Source organism: Anomaloglossus baeobatrachus, chromosome 6 (assembly GCF_048569485.1).
Source record: "Anomaloglossus baeobatrachus isolate aAnoBae1 chromosome 6, aAnoBae1.hap1, whole genome shotgun sequence".
In the NCBI taxonomy this organism is placed as follows: Eukaryota; Metazoa; Chordata; class Amphibia; order Anura; family Aromobatidae; genus Anomaloglossus; species Anomaloglossus baeobatrachus.
This window is the reverse complement of record NC_134358.1, coordinates 548,568,343-548,586,313: the sequence shown is the minus strand read 5'-3', so window position 1 is coordinate 548,586,313 and position 17,971 is coordinate 548,568,343. Positions and strand designations below refer to the sequence as shown.

The following is a 17,971-nucleotide window of genomic DNA, read 5'->3' as shown; positions in this document are numbered from 1 at the left end:
GGAACCTCAAGAATCTGTACTGGGAGCAGTGGGAACCCCAGGGATCTGTACTGGGAGCAGTGGGAACCCCAAGGATCTGTACTGGGAGCAGTGGGAACCCCAGGGATCTGTACTGGGAGCAGTGGGGACCCCAGGGATCTGTACTGGGAGCAGTAGGAACCCCAAGGATCTGTACTGGGAGCAGTGGGAACCCCAAGAATCTGTACTGGGAGCAGTGGGAACCCCAAGGATCTGTACTGGGAGCAGTGGGGACCACAGGAATCTGTACTGGAAGCAATGGGGATCTGTACTGGGACCGATATTTTTTAATCTCTTTATTAATGACCTTGTGGATGGGATTGATAGTAAAGAGTCAGTTTTTGCTGACGACACCAAACTATGTAGAATATTAAAAATGGACCTTGATAGTACAATATTACAAAAAGATCTGGATAAGATGTCAGAATGGGCAGATACTTGGCAAATGAGATTTAATGTTGATAAATGTAGAGTAATGCACCTAGGACGGAGTAATCCTATAGCTGCGTATACATTAAATGGAAGTAACCTCGGGACTACAGAACAGGAGAAGGATATAAAAAAAATAATAATCATTACTTCTCTTTAACACAGCAATTCCTAATTGAACTTTCATTACTCGTCCACTAGGGGCCGCTCTCCACCGTCTCTTCATTGCTCTGCTCGGGGTTTCCTGTCCCTCTGCTCATGTGATGGATCACGTGCTCATGATGTCACCACAGGTCCTTTCAGCTTTCCCAATCTGTCAATTCCTCCGTTATTCTTGTATGGAGCCAGCGACATAAGAGCAGGTGACGCCCCCTGCTGCTCGGTGACGGTATCTTATCACTGCTTAACCCCCTAATTACCATGACACTCCGCCTTTTACACCCAGAATGTGTTTTTGTTTATGTTTACATTTTCCATGACCCGTAGTGTTCTCATTTTTTGGGATCTGGGGCTCAGTGACGACATATTTTTTGCATCTTGAGTTAATGTTTTTAATGTTACCATTTTGGGGCAGATGTGATGATTTGATCGCCTGTTATTGCATTTAATACAATGTTGGGCGACCAAAGAAACATCATTCTGGCGTTTTGATTTTTTTCTCGCCATGCCGTGTACCGATCAGATGAATTTATATTATATTTTGATAGATCGGGTGTTTCTGAACGCGGCGATACCAAATATGTGTTGTTTTGTTTGTTTTATTTTCATTTTTATTGCTATTTTTTCTATTTTTTTATGTTTTTAAAAACTTATTTTTTTTACACTTTTTATTGCTTTTACTAGGGGACTTTAAGCTGCGATCCTCCGATCTGCATCACTCTGTACAGCAGAAATTCTGATCTATGAATGCCGGCGTTCACAGGAACTACATCATGACAGTGACAAGGGTCATCAGATGACCCCCGGGTGTCATGCCAACCCATCAGAGCCACGAGATCAGGTCACGTGGCCACCAATGGGGGCTGGAAATTAGATACTCCATGCCTATGCGTGTTAAATCCCACTGTCACAGATTCAAAGGAGAAATTAACTGGTTAACAGATCCATGCCTGTTAGCTGCACATGTTAGCTGATAAGGCTGCTTTCACACATCCGTTTTTTGCTGAGCGGCACATTACGGCGCTTTGCAGAAAAAACGCAACCGTTTTTTTTTTTTGCCGCCGGTTGCGTTTTTTTCGCATAGACTTGCATTAGCGCCATATTGTGCCGCATGGCTTTGCGTTGCGTCCGCTTTTTGCCGGATGCGGCATATTTAGCCCATGCGGCGGCCGGATGGAATGTTGCCTGGCACGTTTTTTTGTGCGGCGAAAAAACCGCATTGCGCCGGATTCGGCGCGATGCGTTGCAATTTGTTATGCAAGCCTATGGTCGCCGGATGCGGTTTTTTTTAACTGTGCATGCTCAGTATCAAGCCGCATCCGTCAGAAACCGGACGGGCCGCATGGAAAAACTTATGCAACGGATCCGTTTTTTTTCGCCGCATCTGTTGCATAGGTTTTTGAGCCGGATTGAGCCGCACTGCAAAAAAACGGATGTGTGAAAGCAGCCTAATTCAGGTTCCCACATTAATGGGACAGATTCGACCTTGGACATACCAGTACACCCCAGGTCGTGAAGAGGTTAAATTTTGTTTTTTTTCCCACTTTTTTTTCTTAGTTTGGCGCTAACAGTTGTTTATTTTTTTTCAAATTTGTCGTAACACGGACGAAATCGAAAAACAGTCCGAAGTGTTATGACTTTTAGTGATCACCTCGCACTGATCAGAGATCTAATAGATACATCTATCTATACATATAAAGCAGAAAATGTCGTCCAATAAAATTTGAACAAAAACAATTTTTATTTACAGAATTTACCTCCACGAACATCGACTCCCAGCATTCAGGATGGAGGATCTCAGCGGTCACCTGTCTCAGGAGATCCTACAACTCACTCTAGAGATCATCTACCTGTTGACCGGAGAGGTGAGGGATTCAGAGAATGTGACCATGAAGCCACTATATCTCCTACATCAGTATTTTATAACGTGTGTGTGTCTTTTTATATCCGATATAAAGGACTGCATCGTAGTAAAGAAAACATCAGAAGAGCCCGTCACGACCCCTCGGCCGCCCCCCGTGATACAAAGGGAAGATTACGATAAAAAGATTCTGCAAGTCACCGAGCGGATCAGTCAGCTGATTACTGGAGAGGTAAAAAAAAAGAAAAAACTTCTTAAAACTCAAGAGTAATTTTTTCTTGAATATCTAAGAATTGACCACCTTGTAAACAATGTTGTATCGGTTCAGTATCGTATTTACGCTTTTTTGTCTAGGTTTTAGTGTTTTTAGCTTATTATTTTGAGACATTTTTTAAGCCTATTGTAGATGTTTACCTGTTTTTTTGCACAGATGTACCGCAATTTACCCCCCACACACAAACTCACACCTTTTTGGTACGAAATTTTGGTGCAAGTTGTACAACATTTTAGCAAACAGTGGTTTTTGGCACTAAAAATGTGCAAACAATGTAATATATAAAGCTGAGTGTATGTATGTGTGTGTGTGTGTATACACGTGTGTGTGTACGTGTGTGTGTACGTGTGTGTGTGTGTGTATACTTGTGTATGCATATACAGTACAGACCAAACGTTTGGACACACCTTCTCATCTCTAGAACAGCTGTTAAGAGGAGACTTTGTGCAGCAGCCTTCATGGTAAAATAGCTGCTAGGAAACCACTGCTAAGGACAGGCAACAAGCAGAAGAGACTTGTTTGGGTAAAGAACACAAGGAATGGACATTAGACCAATGGAAATCTGTGCTTTGGTCTGATGAGTCCAAATTTGAGATCTTTAGATCCAACCACCGTGTCTTTGTAGAAAAGGTGAACGGATGGACTCTACATGGCTGGTTCCCACCATGAAGCATGGAGGAGGAGGTGTGATGGTGTGGGGGGGCTTTGCTGGTGACACTGTTGGGGATTTATTCAAAATTGAAGGCATACAGAACCAGCATGGCTACCACAGCATCTTGCAGCGGCATGCTATTCCATCCAGTTTGCGTTTAGTTGGACCATCATTTATTTTTCAACAGGACAATGACCCCAAACACACCTCCAGGCTGTGTAAGGGCTATTTGACTAAGAAGGAGAGTGATGGGGTGCTACGCCAGATGACCTGGCCTCCACAGTCACCAGACCTGAACCCAATCGAGATGGTTTGGGGTGAGCTGGACCGCAGAGTGAAGGCAAAAGAGCCAACAAGTTCTAAGCATCTCTGGGAACTCCTTCAAGACTGTTGGAAAACCATTTCCGGTGACTACCTCTTGAAGCTCAAGAGAATGCCAAGAGTGTGCAAAGCAGTAATCAAAGCAAAAGGTGGTTACTTTCAAGAGCCTAGAATATAAGCCATATTTTCAGTTGTTTCACACTTTTTTAAGTATTTCATTCCACATGTTTTCATTCATAGTTTTGATGCCTTCAATGTGAATCTACAATTTTTAGAGTCATGGAAATAAAGAAAACTCTTTGAATGAGAAGGTGTGTCCAAACCTTTGGTCTGTACTTTATGTATATGTCCGCTAAAGGAATCCGCACCGTCGCATTTACAATTATGAATTTTTTCACTGACGCCCGCGCTTTACAGTTATTTGATAAAAAACCTGCTTACATTCTAGGCAATGGAACTGAAGCTACAGGTCATTAATAGGAGCTGTGATTGGTTGCTATAGGCAACGGAGGACATTTTTAGTATAAGAAGCTTATGTGTGAGGTAATATGATTTCAGTGGAGAGACGGATAGAGAGAGACATAAAGAGAGATAGAGACTGACAGAGAGATAGAGACAGAGAGTGAGAGAAAGAGATAGAGAAAAGCAGACAGAGACGGATAGAGAAACAGAGAGAGAGACAGAGAGATAGAGAGAAAGAGAGAGGAACCCCGGCAGCCAGTCCAGCCAAAGTCAGCAACACACCCTGACAAAAGCCCAAATAAAAGAGATCTCAGAGAGCTGCAAGATGCAATACATAGAGGACTGGAAGAGTGAATTAGAGAACTCCCAGAAACTCACCATCTACCGGTCACTGCGGAGGAACTACACTCTGGCCCCATATCTGGAAAGGTTACGCCACCCCAAAGACAGGCAGACCCTGAGCCTGTACAGACTGAGTGCCCACAGCGTAGAGGTGGAAACAGGGCGGCACCGACAGACATACAAGCCGCGGGAGAACAGACTGTGCCAGCACTGCCAGCAGGGGGCTCTGGAGGACGAGGCGCATTTCCTGCTGCACTGTGACAAATACTCAGCAGTTAGAGCCTCCCACTTCCAGAAACTTACCACTCATACCCGAACTTTCCATCCATGGACAAGGAGAGGAAACTCCGCATCCTACTGGGGGAAGAGGAATCAATGGTGGAGATCGCCGCCCAATATGTCACCACATGTCACAAGCTGAGGGCAACATAAGGCCCCTAAATGGACTTTCAGAGCCCAAATTGTGCCCCCAACTCCCCATAACCTTGATCTCCTCCCACCACACTTACTGTATTTCTCTTGCTTTGGCAACACTAATTGTATTTTGGTCCTTCCAATAAAGCATATTTGAATTTGAATTTAAGAGGGGAGAGAAGAGAGAGAGAGAGAGAGGAGGGAGAGCGAGGGAGAGGAGAGAGAGAGAAGAGAGAGAGAGAGGAGAGAGGGGAGAGGGAGAGAGAGAGAGAGAGGAGGGAGAGCGAGAAAGAGAGAGAGGGAGGAGAGAGAGAGAGGAGAGAGAGAGAGGGGAGAGAGAGAGAGGAGAGAGAGAGGAGAGAGAGGGAGAGAGAGAGGAGAGAGAAGAGAGAGAGAGGAGAAAGAGGGGAGAGAGAGAGGGGAGAAGAGAGAGAGAGACGAGAGGAGGGAGAGCGAGAAAGAGAGAGAGAAAGAGAGAGAGGAGAGGGGGGAGACAGAGAGGGGAGAGAGGGAGAGAGAGAGAGAGGAGAGAGAGAGATGAGAGGAGAGAGAGAGAAGAGAGACAGAAGAGAGAGAGAGGAGAGAGATAGAGGAGGGAGAGCGAGAAAGAGAGGAGAGGGAGAGGAGAGAGAGAGAGGGGGGAGGGGGAGTGAGAAAGAGAGAAAGAGAGAGGAGAGAGAGAGAGGGGGGAGGGGAGCGAGAAAGAGAGAAAGAGAGAGGAGAGAGAGAAAGAGAGGAGAGGGGGGAGAGAGAGAGGAGAGAGAGAGATGAGAGAGAGACAGAAGAGAGAGAGAAGAGAGAGAGGAGGGAGGAGAGAGAGAGAAGAGAGGAGAGAGAGGGGGGAGAGAGGAGAGAGAGAGAGGAGAGAGAGAGGGGGGAGAGAGGAGAGAGAGAGAAGAGAGGAGGGAGAGAAAGAAATACAGAGAGGGAGACAGAGAGAAAAACAGACAGAGAGAGAAAGAAATAGATAGAGAAAGGCAGACAGAGAGATGGAAAGAGAAACAGACAGAGAAAGATGGATAGAGTGATGAATAGAGACAGACAGAGAGAGGCAGACAGAGAGATAGAGACAGACAGAGAGAGGCAGACAGAGAGACAGTTACTATCCCGGGCAATGTCGGGTACTACAGATAGTAAATAATAAAAGAGAAAAAGAGCATTTTTATTTTGTGCAATATTCACAAACTGCATTCATCATTTCAAAGAATGTGAAACAAAAAGTCAATGAATAACACAACACAAAAATAGAAGTTATTTAAATAACAAATCTTAAATGATGAATCGGGCCCTAAGTGTTTTCCACATTTCTTTTAATTCACTGATTTACTATTTTATCGTTCTGTCTCTGCAGGTTCCTCTACGATGTGACGATATAACAGTTTTTTTCTCCATGGAGGAGTGGGACTACGTAGAAGAACACAAGAGTCTATACCAGGACATGCTGATGGACGATTACCAACCCTTCTCATTGGGTAATGTTGTGTTCCAATTACCCTCCAAACTTCCTATTGATACGGATTTTTTAACTTGTTCTCCATATTTTTTTATAAGGTTTTGACATCTGCCACTAGTTGCTCCTATTTATTGTGGTTCATTAACAAATTACTGATGTGAACCCGACAGTTTTTACGTTGATGTTGTATAACGGCGTCCAATGATTTGCACTTTTTTTTTTTTTTACTCAATTTAATTTTTAATTTTCAGGACAACACTACAGCATGGAAACCAAGGAAGATGATGTGATCATGAATGCTGATCATTCATGGAAAGACGAAGACATTCTACAAGAACTCCAGGGAGACAACTTCAAAATTCCTTCTCCTGCCACCACTGATTTTTCTGCAGATTTGTCCTCGATTCCTTTTGAATGCATGGGACCTTCACTGAATGCGTCCAATATTTTTCTTATAAGCGATGGAACATTTACCCATCCTGAACCTAGTGATTATGTTATCCAGGACTTAATAGATTTGCCTTTAGATTCTCTTCCAGACCGAAGTTCGCCATCAGATTTGGCAAACAGTGTTGCTACTGCGAATCCTAAATCCGATAATTACATCATCCAAAATCCAAATTTTATTACAAAAAACATAATTTATAATTCTACGAAAACCTGTCCATGTCCTGAATGTGATAGAAGCTTTACATGTAAGAAAAGCCTTGCTACACATATGAAAACCCACACAGGGGAGAAACCGCTAGTATGCTATGAATGTGGAAAACACTTCATCCATTACCGTAGTCTTTTCGATCACCGAAGAATTCACACCGGCGAGAGGCCGTTTTCTTGTTCCGAGTGTGGAATGTGTTTCAGACATTACCGCAGCCTTCTCGATCACCAAAGAATTCACACCGGGGAGAAGCCTTTTTCTTGTTCCGAGTGCGAAAAGTGTTTCAGACATTACCGAAGTCTTGTAGATCACAAGAGAATTCACACTGGCGAGAAGCCATTTTCATGTTCCGAATGTGGAAAATATTTCAGACATAAAGTCGGTCTTCTAAGACACCAGAGAACTCACACAGGGGAGAAGCTGTACGGTTGTTCCGAATGTGGAAAACGCTTTGCGCAGAAAATCAGTCTTGATCGTCACTTACGGACTCATGCTGGATTTAAGCCATTTTTGGGTAATATATGCGGCCTAAATTTCACACAGAAAGAATCATGGTGAACATTAGAAAGTCCAGACTTTTGTCCTTTTCATGTTACTTTTGTCAAAAGCATTTTGGTCAAATGTTACAAAGAATGTGACCAGCAAAACTTTCCACTCAGAAGAAAAAGAAAACTATACTAATAAAAATATTACTGTGCTAATAAATTATTATAATAATTCGTTTTACAATTAAAATTGAATAAATCGCTGAGAGATACTGGGTACTTAAGGCACTCTCCCACTAGGGTAGGGGCCTGAGCAACGCTATTAGTAAATAGTTTGTTCCCTAGCCGTGTAGTTGTCAGGTACCCCTGTTCCTGTCCGTCCTGCCCAGTTAGTACCTTGTTCCTGTACATCCTGCCCTGTTGGTACTTTGAGCCTGTCCGTCCTGGCTGTGTTACCTGCCTCAGCCGTCCCGATGAATCATACCTATACTAGTGACTGTGCCGGTCTGCCCTGGTCGCGCTACCTGCCCCAGCCGTCCTGGTTGTTCCTGTATATACTAGTGACTGTACCTGTCCATGCTACCTGCCTCAGCCGTCCCGGTGATTCCTGTCTACATTAAAGAGTCTGCCTTTTTGCATCTGTGTCCATCCTTGTCCTGGGGGTCAGCTGCCATAGTTCCAATCTCTTCCCTGGAAATTGCACCTAGCATCTGGCTTGCAGTAGGCGCTTAGTCTTACCCCTTCTACTAAAGGGTAAGCCAAGGTTCCCCCTGTGGTCCAGTGGGTCAAATCTAGCTCGAAGCTTTACCATCTCCGGCAGCGAGCATCACAGTTAATCTATGCTAGTCTGTTTGCTCCTTTAGACATGTTTAATCGTGTGTTGTGGGGAGGACTATCACATCTGCTCCCCTCCTATTTATGCTGGTTGAATCCTTCTACCCATGTCAGCTATAGTATATTCTATGTTGGTCTGTGAGGTGTTGTGTCTCAGACTCTCTGGTCAAAGTTGTCCTTAAGTTGTGCCTATTGCTTAGTGGCAGTTTTGGAGTTTACCCCTGTTGTTTTGTAGCTTCCTTCCTGCTGTTGTTTTTCCTCCTGAATCTTTTATTGTCTTCACCTTTGTGTGTGCGTGCTGTGTGACAAGAGAGCTGGTTTTCCCTTTTCTGTCTTTATCTGTGGTTTTCAACACACCCCTGTCCTGTACCTCCCTGGGTGGAGGAGAGGGAATTAGGTCAGGATTGGTCAGGAGCAGGGCCAAGAAGGAGACACAGGCCTCTCCACCATCAGGAGTATCCCTGAGGTTAGGGATAGCATAGGGCCCGCTAGCTTGAGGGTCAGCTTAGGAGCCCCGGTTCCCCACTATCCCATAGTCATTGTGACAGCGAGCAAAACTGGAAAGGATCAATTTTCTCTGCAAAAACACTACCAGGCACAAATTGTGGGTCTGATCACAACTCCTTTTAGCCAAAGTCATAGTCAAGATGAAGCATGCAGCCATGCAGAAGTTTGATGTCAGTAAGATCCCTGTATAGTATGCAGTCAAAGTGAGTATCAGGTTCAACCAGCTCAAAAGAAGAGTACCTGATATTACTCAAAAGCATGTGCCACACAAGAAGCCACATGGTGGACATTGGTTAACTATAACCACCCTTCAGATCACTAGGGAGAGGAGAGAGTCCAAAATTAAGGGGAGGTTGAATGAGGCAAGGAGACTCAATGCCGACTTCCAAAGAGACGCCAGAAGAGACAAGAACTATTTCCTGAATACCTGATGCATGAAACTAGAAAAAGTGGTCACACCAGGGAGTTATTTGTCATAGTGTAACAAGTGAAGAAATGGAATGGGGATGAAGATGGGAATGAAATTAGTGACCAGCAGGACATCAAGAAGAGATGGAAACAGCACACAGAGAAACCATCTGCCAAAGCGAGCACTAACCAACACGAAGATCATTGGGGCCAAGAGGAACCAAAAATGGACATATTGAAAAGTGAAATGGACTGGGTGCTCAGCTGCCAAACAACAAAGCACCTGACATTAATGGTAACTGTGCAGAGTCTCGTATCAATGGTGAATATTAATTTAGGGATACACATAATTCCATATAAGTTTAATAAAATGTCGCGTGGAATGTACTGACGGACCAGGGGCTCCTAAACTGGCCCTTAAACTCAAGACCCTGTGCTGTCTCTCTTCTCAGAGGTACGCTTGATGGTAGCCAGGTCCGAGCCCCCAACGTGACCCTGTCTCCTGTCCGAGCCCTGATCTTACTCCCCTTACCCTGGGAGTGGGCCATAGACCCAGAAGCAGATATCAAGGGGCTTTCAGATAAGAAGAGCATGGAGCCCGCGGCCACAATCCTGCCATGCCTCCTGTTCTAAGACTGGATAGAAGCAAGTATTGGTTGGCATGGCCGGTAAGAAGAGCATGGAGATATGAGGAGATCCAGGAAAGGGCAACGTCTGTGATGCCAAGGGATGAGAAAATCTGTAGAAAGAAGGAGTAGTCAAATGTGGGGGACAAGTCTACGAAGAGGAGTACCAAGTATTGGCTTTGGAAGTTAGTAGGCTGTATCTGTAGAGTGGTGGGGCAGAAGACAGATTGTAGAGTTGGATGAGAAGTGGAAGGAGAATTTAAGGTGGACATGTTATCTGAATAGTTTTGAGACAAATTGGAGAGGTAATATGGGGTGTTGGTTGGATATTGATAACGGATGAGAGTTGTGTGTATGAAGAAGGATGGGAAGATACTAGTTGAAGAGATGGGTTCGGTCTGGGATAAACACAGTGGAAAGGTTGGGGATGAGAAAAGGTAAAGCGCACAGGTGGTGAGGTGCAACATGTACAGAAGGGTGGCATGCTTTTACTAATGGTGGGTAAGAAGTTTCTGGTGGTTGTGGGGGGAAAGGCGTTGGGCATTAGGTGGAGAAGTCACTAGGACACAAGGTTTTCTCTGACTTCAGACCAGACGATCTTCAACTTGTCTATAGATTTATCAGTCTCTGGAATGTCAACTTCAGAGGTATCAAAACCAAAATATGGATGATATCTATTATAGAAGAATGGAAATCTCTTAATGGATTATTTATTGATTACTTATGGTAAATTCGGCTAATGACAAGTGTTCTTCAACCCAATCGGACTGATGGTCATAGATGTAGCACCAAAAGAAATTGCTCGAGTGTTTCCTTGGCACGTTCAGTCTAACCATTGGTCTGATATGCTGATGAAAAGGATAATTCAACATTAACCTCTTCACGACAGCCGCCTTACATGTACGGCACATGTTGGAAGATGGTGTATGGAGCATGCTCATGGGGTGCACTCGGTCTATACCCTGCAGATAATGGCTGTGTGTTACAGCTAAGACCTGCCGCTAACAATTACGGGTGGAGCGGAGTTACACCTGTGATTCTTACCCTGTTAAATTCTGCTGTCAAACTTGGACAGCCCGGATTTAACACGCGCTGGCATAGGTGCGCACTATACTCAGCGCCTATCGGCATACCTGTCACGTGATCGTGTAACGCCGATGGGTTGTTATGACATCAGGGTGTCTACTGAACACCTCCATGCTTGTCATAAGAGCTCTCCTCTGAAACCTGCCTGTTGCTGGGCTTCAAAGGAGACTGTGATTTCTAAGGCTACTTTCACACATCCGGCTTGAGCCCTGCGGCTCAATCCGGCTGTGCAAGCTATGCAACGGATGCGGTGAAAACACCGCATCCTTTGCATAAGTTTTTCCCATGCGGCCCGCCCGGTTTTTGCCGCTTGCGGCATGCTACTGAGCATGCGCAGTGGCAAAAACCGCATGCGGCGGCCGGATGCGGTATTTGCCGCATCGCGCCGCATCCGGCCGCCATAGGCATGCATTGAGAGATGCGCCGCATCGGCCGAATGCGGCGCAATGCGGTTTTTTTTGCCGCACGAAAAAACGTGCCAGGCAACGTTCCATCCGGCCGCCGCATCGGCTAAATCTGCCGCATGCGGCAAAAACCGGATGGAACGCAAGGCAATGCGGCACAATGCGGCACTAATTAAAGTCTATGCAGGAAAATCGCAACCGGCAGCAAAAAAAAACGGTTGCGATTTTCCTGCAAAGTGCCGGATTGTACCGCAGAAGAAAAACCGGAGGTGTGAAAGTACCCTAATATATACAGCATTGCTGTGGAAAGTATCAGCCCAGCAAGGGGCTACCAAGTGTACAAACCCCACCAAAAGCTCCTGAACCTGCTGTCTGTGCAGATACACCAAGGAGGACAGCAAATTCCTGCAATAGTAGGGAAGATTATGGCAAGTAAGTAGATAATCCCATGTAATCTTCAAAATAAAAGAGATATTAGCTTATCAACCAAAAAACTATTGTGTGGTCTTTATTTCACCTTATACAGGCTATGTGCAGAGGATTTGGGGGGGATGGTTTCGAAAAATGGTCAAAAGGCTGAACATATGAGCCACAAAGTGGAAATGAATGAGTCTTGCAAGCGATTTTTGAAGAGGTTTTTCAAGCCTATATTTAAGCAGACCACCTCCAAAAAAAATCCATGTGTGCACATACACTTAGGGGTACTTTGCACACTACGACATTGCAAGCCGATGCTTGCGATGCTGGGCGCGATAGTCCCCGCCACTGTCGCACATACGATATTGTGTTATAGCTGCCGTAGCAAACATTATCGCTACGGCAGCATCACACGGACTTACCTGCCCTGCGACGTCGCTCTGGCCGGCGAACTGCCTCCTTACTAAGGGGGCGGGTCGTGCAGTGTCACAGCGACGTCACACAGCAGGCGGCCAATAGAAGCTGAGGGGCGGAGATGAGCGGGACGTAAACATCCCGCCCACCTCCTTCCTTCTGCATAGCCGGCGTGAGCTGCAGGACGCAGGTAGGAGATGTTCCTCGCTCCTGCGGCTTCACACACAGCGATGTGTGCTGCCGCAGGAACGAGGAACAACATCGCAACATCGGTCCTTCCGAAATTATGGAAATGACCGACGCTACACCGATCATACGATTTTGACGCTTTTGCGCTTGTTAATCGTATCAAAAACGATTTACACACTCTGATATCAACAGCGACGCCGGATGTGCGTCACTTTCGATTTGACCCCACCGACATCACAGCTGCGATGTCGTAGTGTGCAAAGTAACCCATAGGGTATCTTTAAAACTTTGACGAACATGCCTCAATTTTTCAGAGCTGGTGAGATACTATCATTTTCCTGAAGCGTCTTCACCGTGATTATACTTCTTTTAACTGGTTCAAGGTTTGCGAAAGCTATAGCGGTTGCAAGAAGTGATATAAGAGGAACATGTGCACAATGTCTTTTTTCTTAACATTGTTTTGTATGTTCATTTTTTGTGCCACTTTTTCAGGAGGATTCCGGAGGGAAATCAACAGAAGAAGACACCGTGTGCACATAGCCACACTGCGTTCCTCTCCCCATTCAGTGGTCCCGTTGAGTCTTCTGTCCGAATCCCCGGCAAAACGGGATTTGGATGTATGTGCCAACGGGGCCACTGACTATAGTGGTGCAGACGGCGTCACTGTGTACTCTATTGTGCACCATTTTCGAGGGTATACACTTAATGCTCACCATTGAAATGCGTGAGTTTCACATTGACTTCCATTATACTTGGTACTCAAGTCACACCTGAGAACCCCGATGCTCGATGATGTAACTAACAGTGGCGAGCACGCTCACTTATCACTGATTGGTATTAAAAGAGGTCTAATGTCTGAGGACCCAAACTGTGTCTTGGCCAGGTATATCAGTTTCTCAGGTTTCTCTTCTCTAGGAGAAAAGATTTCCCCTTAGACCCAACTATAGCTTCTCATACAGCCAGATCAGACCACATACTTTGCACTGACGAGGGACAATCATCCCAAAACACCGTGTTTGCAAATTGAGGTTCTGATTTGGCATACTTATATGACTTAGGAGTCATATGAAAATGCTCGTTGAAGGGTCACTTTTGACTTTTAGGATTGCTGCTTCCATTAGGTGGCACTAGGGTTCTTCTCCTTCCTCCCTGAAGAGACAATCTGATCTCTACAAACATTTCTTAAATCTTCCACTAGCGGCCGCTCTCCACCGCAGAGAGAGTGATCACATGATCCTCTCGTCATCCCTGCTCGTGCTCAGGTCATGTGCTCATGGTGTCACCACAGGTCCTCGAGCCCACAAAGCTACTTAGCTTTTCATATCTGCCTTAGACCCAGCGACGTAAGAGAAGGTGACGTCCCCAGAGATGTGCCCTAGAAAGTGACGCACGAAGCGGACACTCCGGTAATATACACAATGGGGGAATGTTTACTGTTGTTTAATGGATATTTCTAGTATAGAAGCCATAGGATTCTTTACATAGGAGTCTCATATACACATGCACTGCCGGCTCATCACATTCTATGTATACAGCGCTGTTATTTCTATAAATCACAACTTTGTAAAAGGACACACACAGCATTATTACTACACATCTTTTGTTAGCCATTAAAAGGTATCAGAACTACAAGATTATAATGTTGTTTCCCTCACTGAGAGCAATCAATCATTTTTCAACTGGCTAGCACGGTGCCAAAACTTTTGTTCTTTTGATTACTACACACACACACACACACACACAGTATAATTATACAGCCAGTATGATGCCCCCACAGTCCACCCCACACAGTATGATGCCCACACAGAATCCCCCACACAGTATTATGCTCCCACAGTGACCTACACACAGTATAATATCATACTATGAAGAAAAAGACATGGATCGCACATCCCGAAAATACATTGATCTAAAGCCGCTAGGCAAAAAATTAAATAGAACATGAGGTTCTTTTAATATATATATAATATATTTAATTTAATATAATATACCTACAGTGACCCCCAACAGTATGATGCTCCCACAGTGCCCCCACACAGTATGATTCTCCCACAGTATAATGCCCCTACAGTGCCCTCCACACAGTATGATGTGTCCAACATGACCCCCCCCACACAGTATGATGTGTTGAACATGACCCCCCACACAGTATGATGCTCCCACAGTTCCCCTCAGTCAGTATAATGCTCCCACAGTGCCCCCGACATATTATGATGCGCCCACAGTGCCCCCCACACAGTATGATGTGCCAATGTGACCCCCCACACAGTATGATGTGTTGAACATGACCCCCCACACATTATGTTGCTCCCACAGTGACCCCCACACAGTATAATGCCCCTACAGTGCCCCCCACACAGTATGATGTGTCGAACGTGACCCCTCACATAGTATGATGTGTTGAACATGACCTCCCACACAGTATGATGCTCCCACAGTTCCCCTCAGTCAGTATAATGCTCCCACAGTGCCCCCAACACATTATGATGCGCCCACAGTGCCCCCCACACAGTATGATGTGCCAATGTGACCCCCCACACAGTATCATGCTCCCTCGGTGCCCCCCCCACACACACAGTATGACGCTCCCACAGTGCCCCTCACTCAGTATGATGTGCTCCTCACACAGTATGATGCTCCCACAGTGCACCTAACACAGTATGATATTCTCATAGTGCATTTCCACACAGTATGATTCCCCACACACAGTATGATGCTTCCACAGTGCCTCTCACACAGTATGATGCTCCCACAGTGCAACCCATACAGTATGATGCTCCCATAGTGCATCTCCACACAGTACGATTCCCCACACACAGTGTGATGCTCCCACAGTGCCTCTCACATAGTATGATGTTCCCACAGTAACCCACACACAGTGTGATGCATCCACAGTGACACCCAACAGTATGATGCACCCACTGTGAACCCTGACATTATAAAGCCCCACATTGCCCCAACAGTATGATACACCCACAATGACAGCAACACAGTGTGCTGCACCGACACAGTAAAATGCACCCACAAGGTCCCCCACACCATATGATGCACCCATAGTGCCCCCACACAGTATGATACTTCCACAGTAACCCACACACAGTATGATGCCCCTACAGTGACCCCATCCCACAAAGTATGATGTCCCTACAGTAACCCGCACAAAGTATGATGCCCCTACTGTGACCCTAATAAAGCATGCTACATCCACAGTGACCCCGAAACAGTATGATTAATCCCACACACACAATATCATGCTCTCACAGTATGATGCATCCACAGTAACGCACACACAGTATGATGCTCCTACAGTGATCCCCCACAAAGTATGATGCACCCATAGTGCCTCCCACACAGTATGATGCTCCCACAGTAACCCACACACAGTATGATTGATGCCCGTACTGTGACCCCAACAGTGACCCCCGAATGTATGATGCCCCCACAGTAACCCTGACACAGTATGCTGTCCCCACACTGACTTACATACAGTATGATGCCCCCCAAAGTAACCTTCACACAGTATGATGCACCCACAGTGACCCCAACGCAGTATGATGCACCCACAGTGACCCCAACGCAGTATGATACACTCACAGTGACGACAACCCAGTATGATGCTCCTACATGACCCCCCACACACAGTATGATGCCTCCACAGAGCCTCCCCATACACAGCATGATTACCCCCACACACAGCATGATTACCCCCACACACAGTATGATTACCCCCACACACAGTATGATGCCCCCACAGTAAACTCCGCACAGTATGATGCACCCACAGTAACCAAACACAGTATAACGCTGCCACAGTGACCTCCACACAGTATGATGCCCCCACATTGCCGCCCACACAGTATGATGCAGCCACAGTGACCTCAACACAGTATGATGGTTTCAACAGAACATACCAAGACGAATAAAAGCATCCTAACGATATGGGCTTCAGCCAGTAGAAAAAGTATCCTGCATCACTAGTTAAACCCAAAAATACCTCTGCTGACACTCATGCACATTAACAAAGAAAAATTCATGGAAACATTTTTTAGACATGGTCTTCATTTATTCCTATTTTGTCTGTCATTGTCAGAGATAGACTAACCATTAAGCATGGGGGTGGATCAGTCATGCATTGGGATTGTGTAGCAGCCAATGGTACAGGGAATATTTCACGGGTAGAGGGAAGCACTGACTCCAGCAGCAGTCAACTCCTTGTGAATCTCCCCCAAATCTTTGAATGGCATTTTCTTAAGAAGTCTATCAAGGCTGCGGTTATCCCGGTGCTTGTGCACCTTTTTCTACCACACTTTTTCCTTCCACTCAACTCTCCAATAATATGCTTGGATACAGCACTCTGAGAACACCCAGCTTCTTTAGCAATGACCTTTTGTGGCTTACCCTCCTTGTGGAGTGTGTCAATGACTGCCTTCTGGACATCTGTCAAGTCAGCAGTCCTCCCCATGATTGCGTAGCCTACAGAACCAGACTAAAGGACCATTTTAAATGCTTAGGAAGCCTTTGCAGATGTTTTGTGTTTATTATTCTAATTTTCTGAGATAATGACTTTTGGGTTTTCATTGTCTGTAAGCCATAATCAGAAATAAACACTTGAAATAGATCCCTCTGTGTGTAATGACTTTATATAATATATAGGAATAGCTCCCTCTGTGTGTAATGACTCTATATAATATATAGGAATAGATCCCTCTGTGTGTAATGACTCTATATAATATATAGGAATAGATCTCTCTGTGTGTAATGACTCTATATAATATATAGGAATAGATCCCTCTGTGTGTAATGACTCTATATAATATATAGGAATAGATCCCTCTGTGTGTAATGACTCTATATAATATATAGGAATAGATCCCTCTGTGTGTAATGACTCTATATAATATATAGGAATAGATCCCTCCGTGTGTAATGACTCTATACAATATATAGAAATAGATCCCTCTGTATGTAATGACTCTATATAATATATAGGAATAGATCCCTCTGTGTGTAATGACTCTATATAATATTTAGGAATAGATCCCTCTGTGTGTAATGACTCTATATAATATATGAATAGATCCCTCTGTGTGTAATGACTCTATATAATATATAGGAATAGATCCCTCTGTGTGTAATGAGTCTATATAATATATAGTAATAGATCCCTCTGTGTGTAATGACTGTATATTATATGAATAGATCCCTCTGTGTGTAATGACTCTATATAAGATTTAGGAATAGATCCCTCTATGTGTAATAACTCTATATAATATATAGGAATAGATCCCTCTGTGTATAATGACTATATAATATATAGGAATAGATCTCTCTGTGTGTAATGACTCTATATAATATATAGGAATAGATCCCTCTGTGTGTAATGACTTTATATAATATATAGGAATAGTTTCCTCTGTGTATAATGACTATATAATATATAGGAATAGATCTCTCTGTGTGTAATGACTCTATATAATATATAGGAATAGATCCCTCTGTGTGTAATGACTCTATATAATATATAGGAATAGTTTCCTCTGTGTGTAATAACTATATAA

General features: G+C 44.7%; 1 protein-coding gene across 1 annotated transcript in view; it reads left to right on the top strand.

The window, feature by feature from the left end:
* The first annotated feature begins 759 nt into the window (after nucleotides 1-759).
* LOC142243980 (uncharacterized) overlaps nucleotides 760-17,971 on the top strand; it is a 36,286-nt gene continuing 19,074 nt past the window's right edge. Inside the window, exons 1-6 of the mRNA XM_075316167.1 lie at nucleotides 760-835; nucleotides 2,357-2,471; nucleotides 2,565-2,699; nucleotides 6,284-6,404; nucleotides 6,637-7,597; nucleotides 9,398-9,572. Of these exons, the coding sequence (XP_075172282.1) occupies nucleotides 2,394-2,471; nucleotides 2,565-2,699; nucleotides 6,284-6,404; nucleotides 6,637-7,597; nucleotides 9,398-9,572 (1,470 nt within the window). The 5' untranslated portion in view covers nucleotides 760-835; nucleotides 2,357-2,393. The remainder of the gene's footprint in view (nucleotides 836-2,356; nucleotides 2,472-2,564; nucleotides 2,700-6,283; nucleotides 6,405-6,636; nucleotides 7,598-9,397; nucleotides 9,573-17,971) is intronic.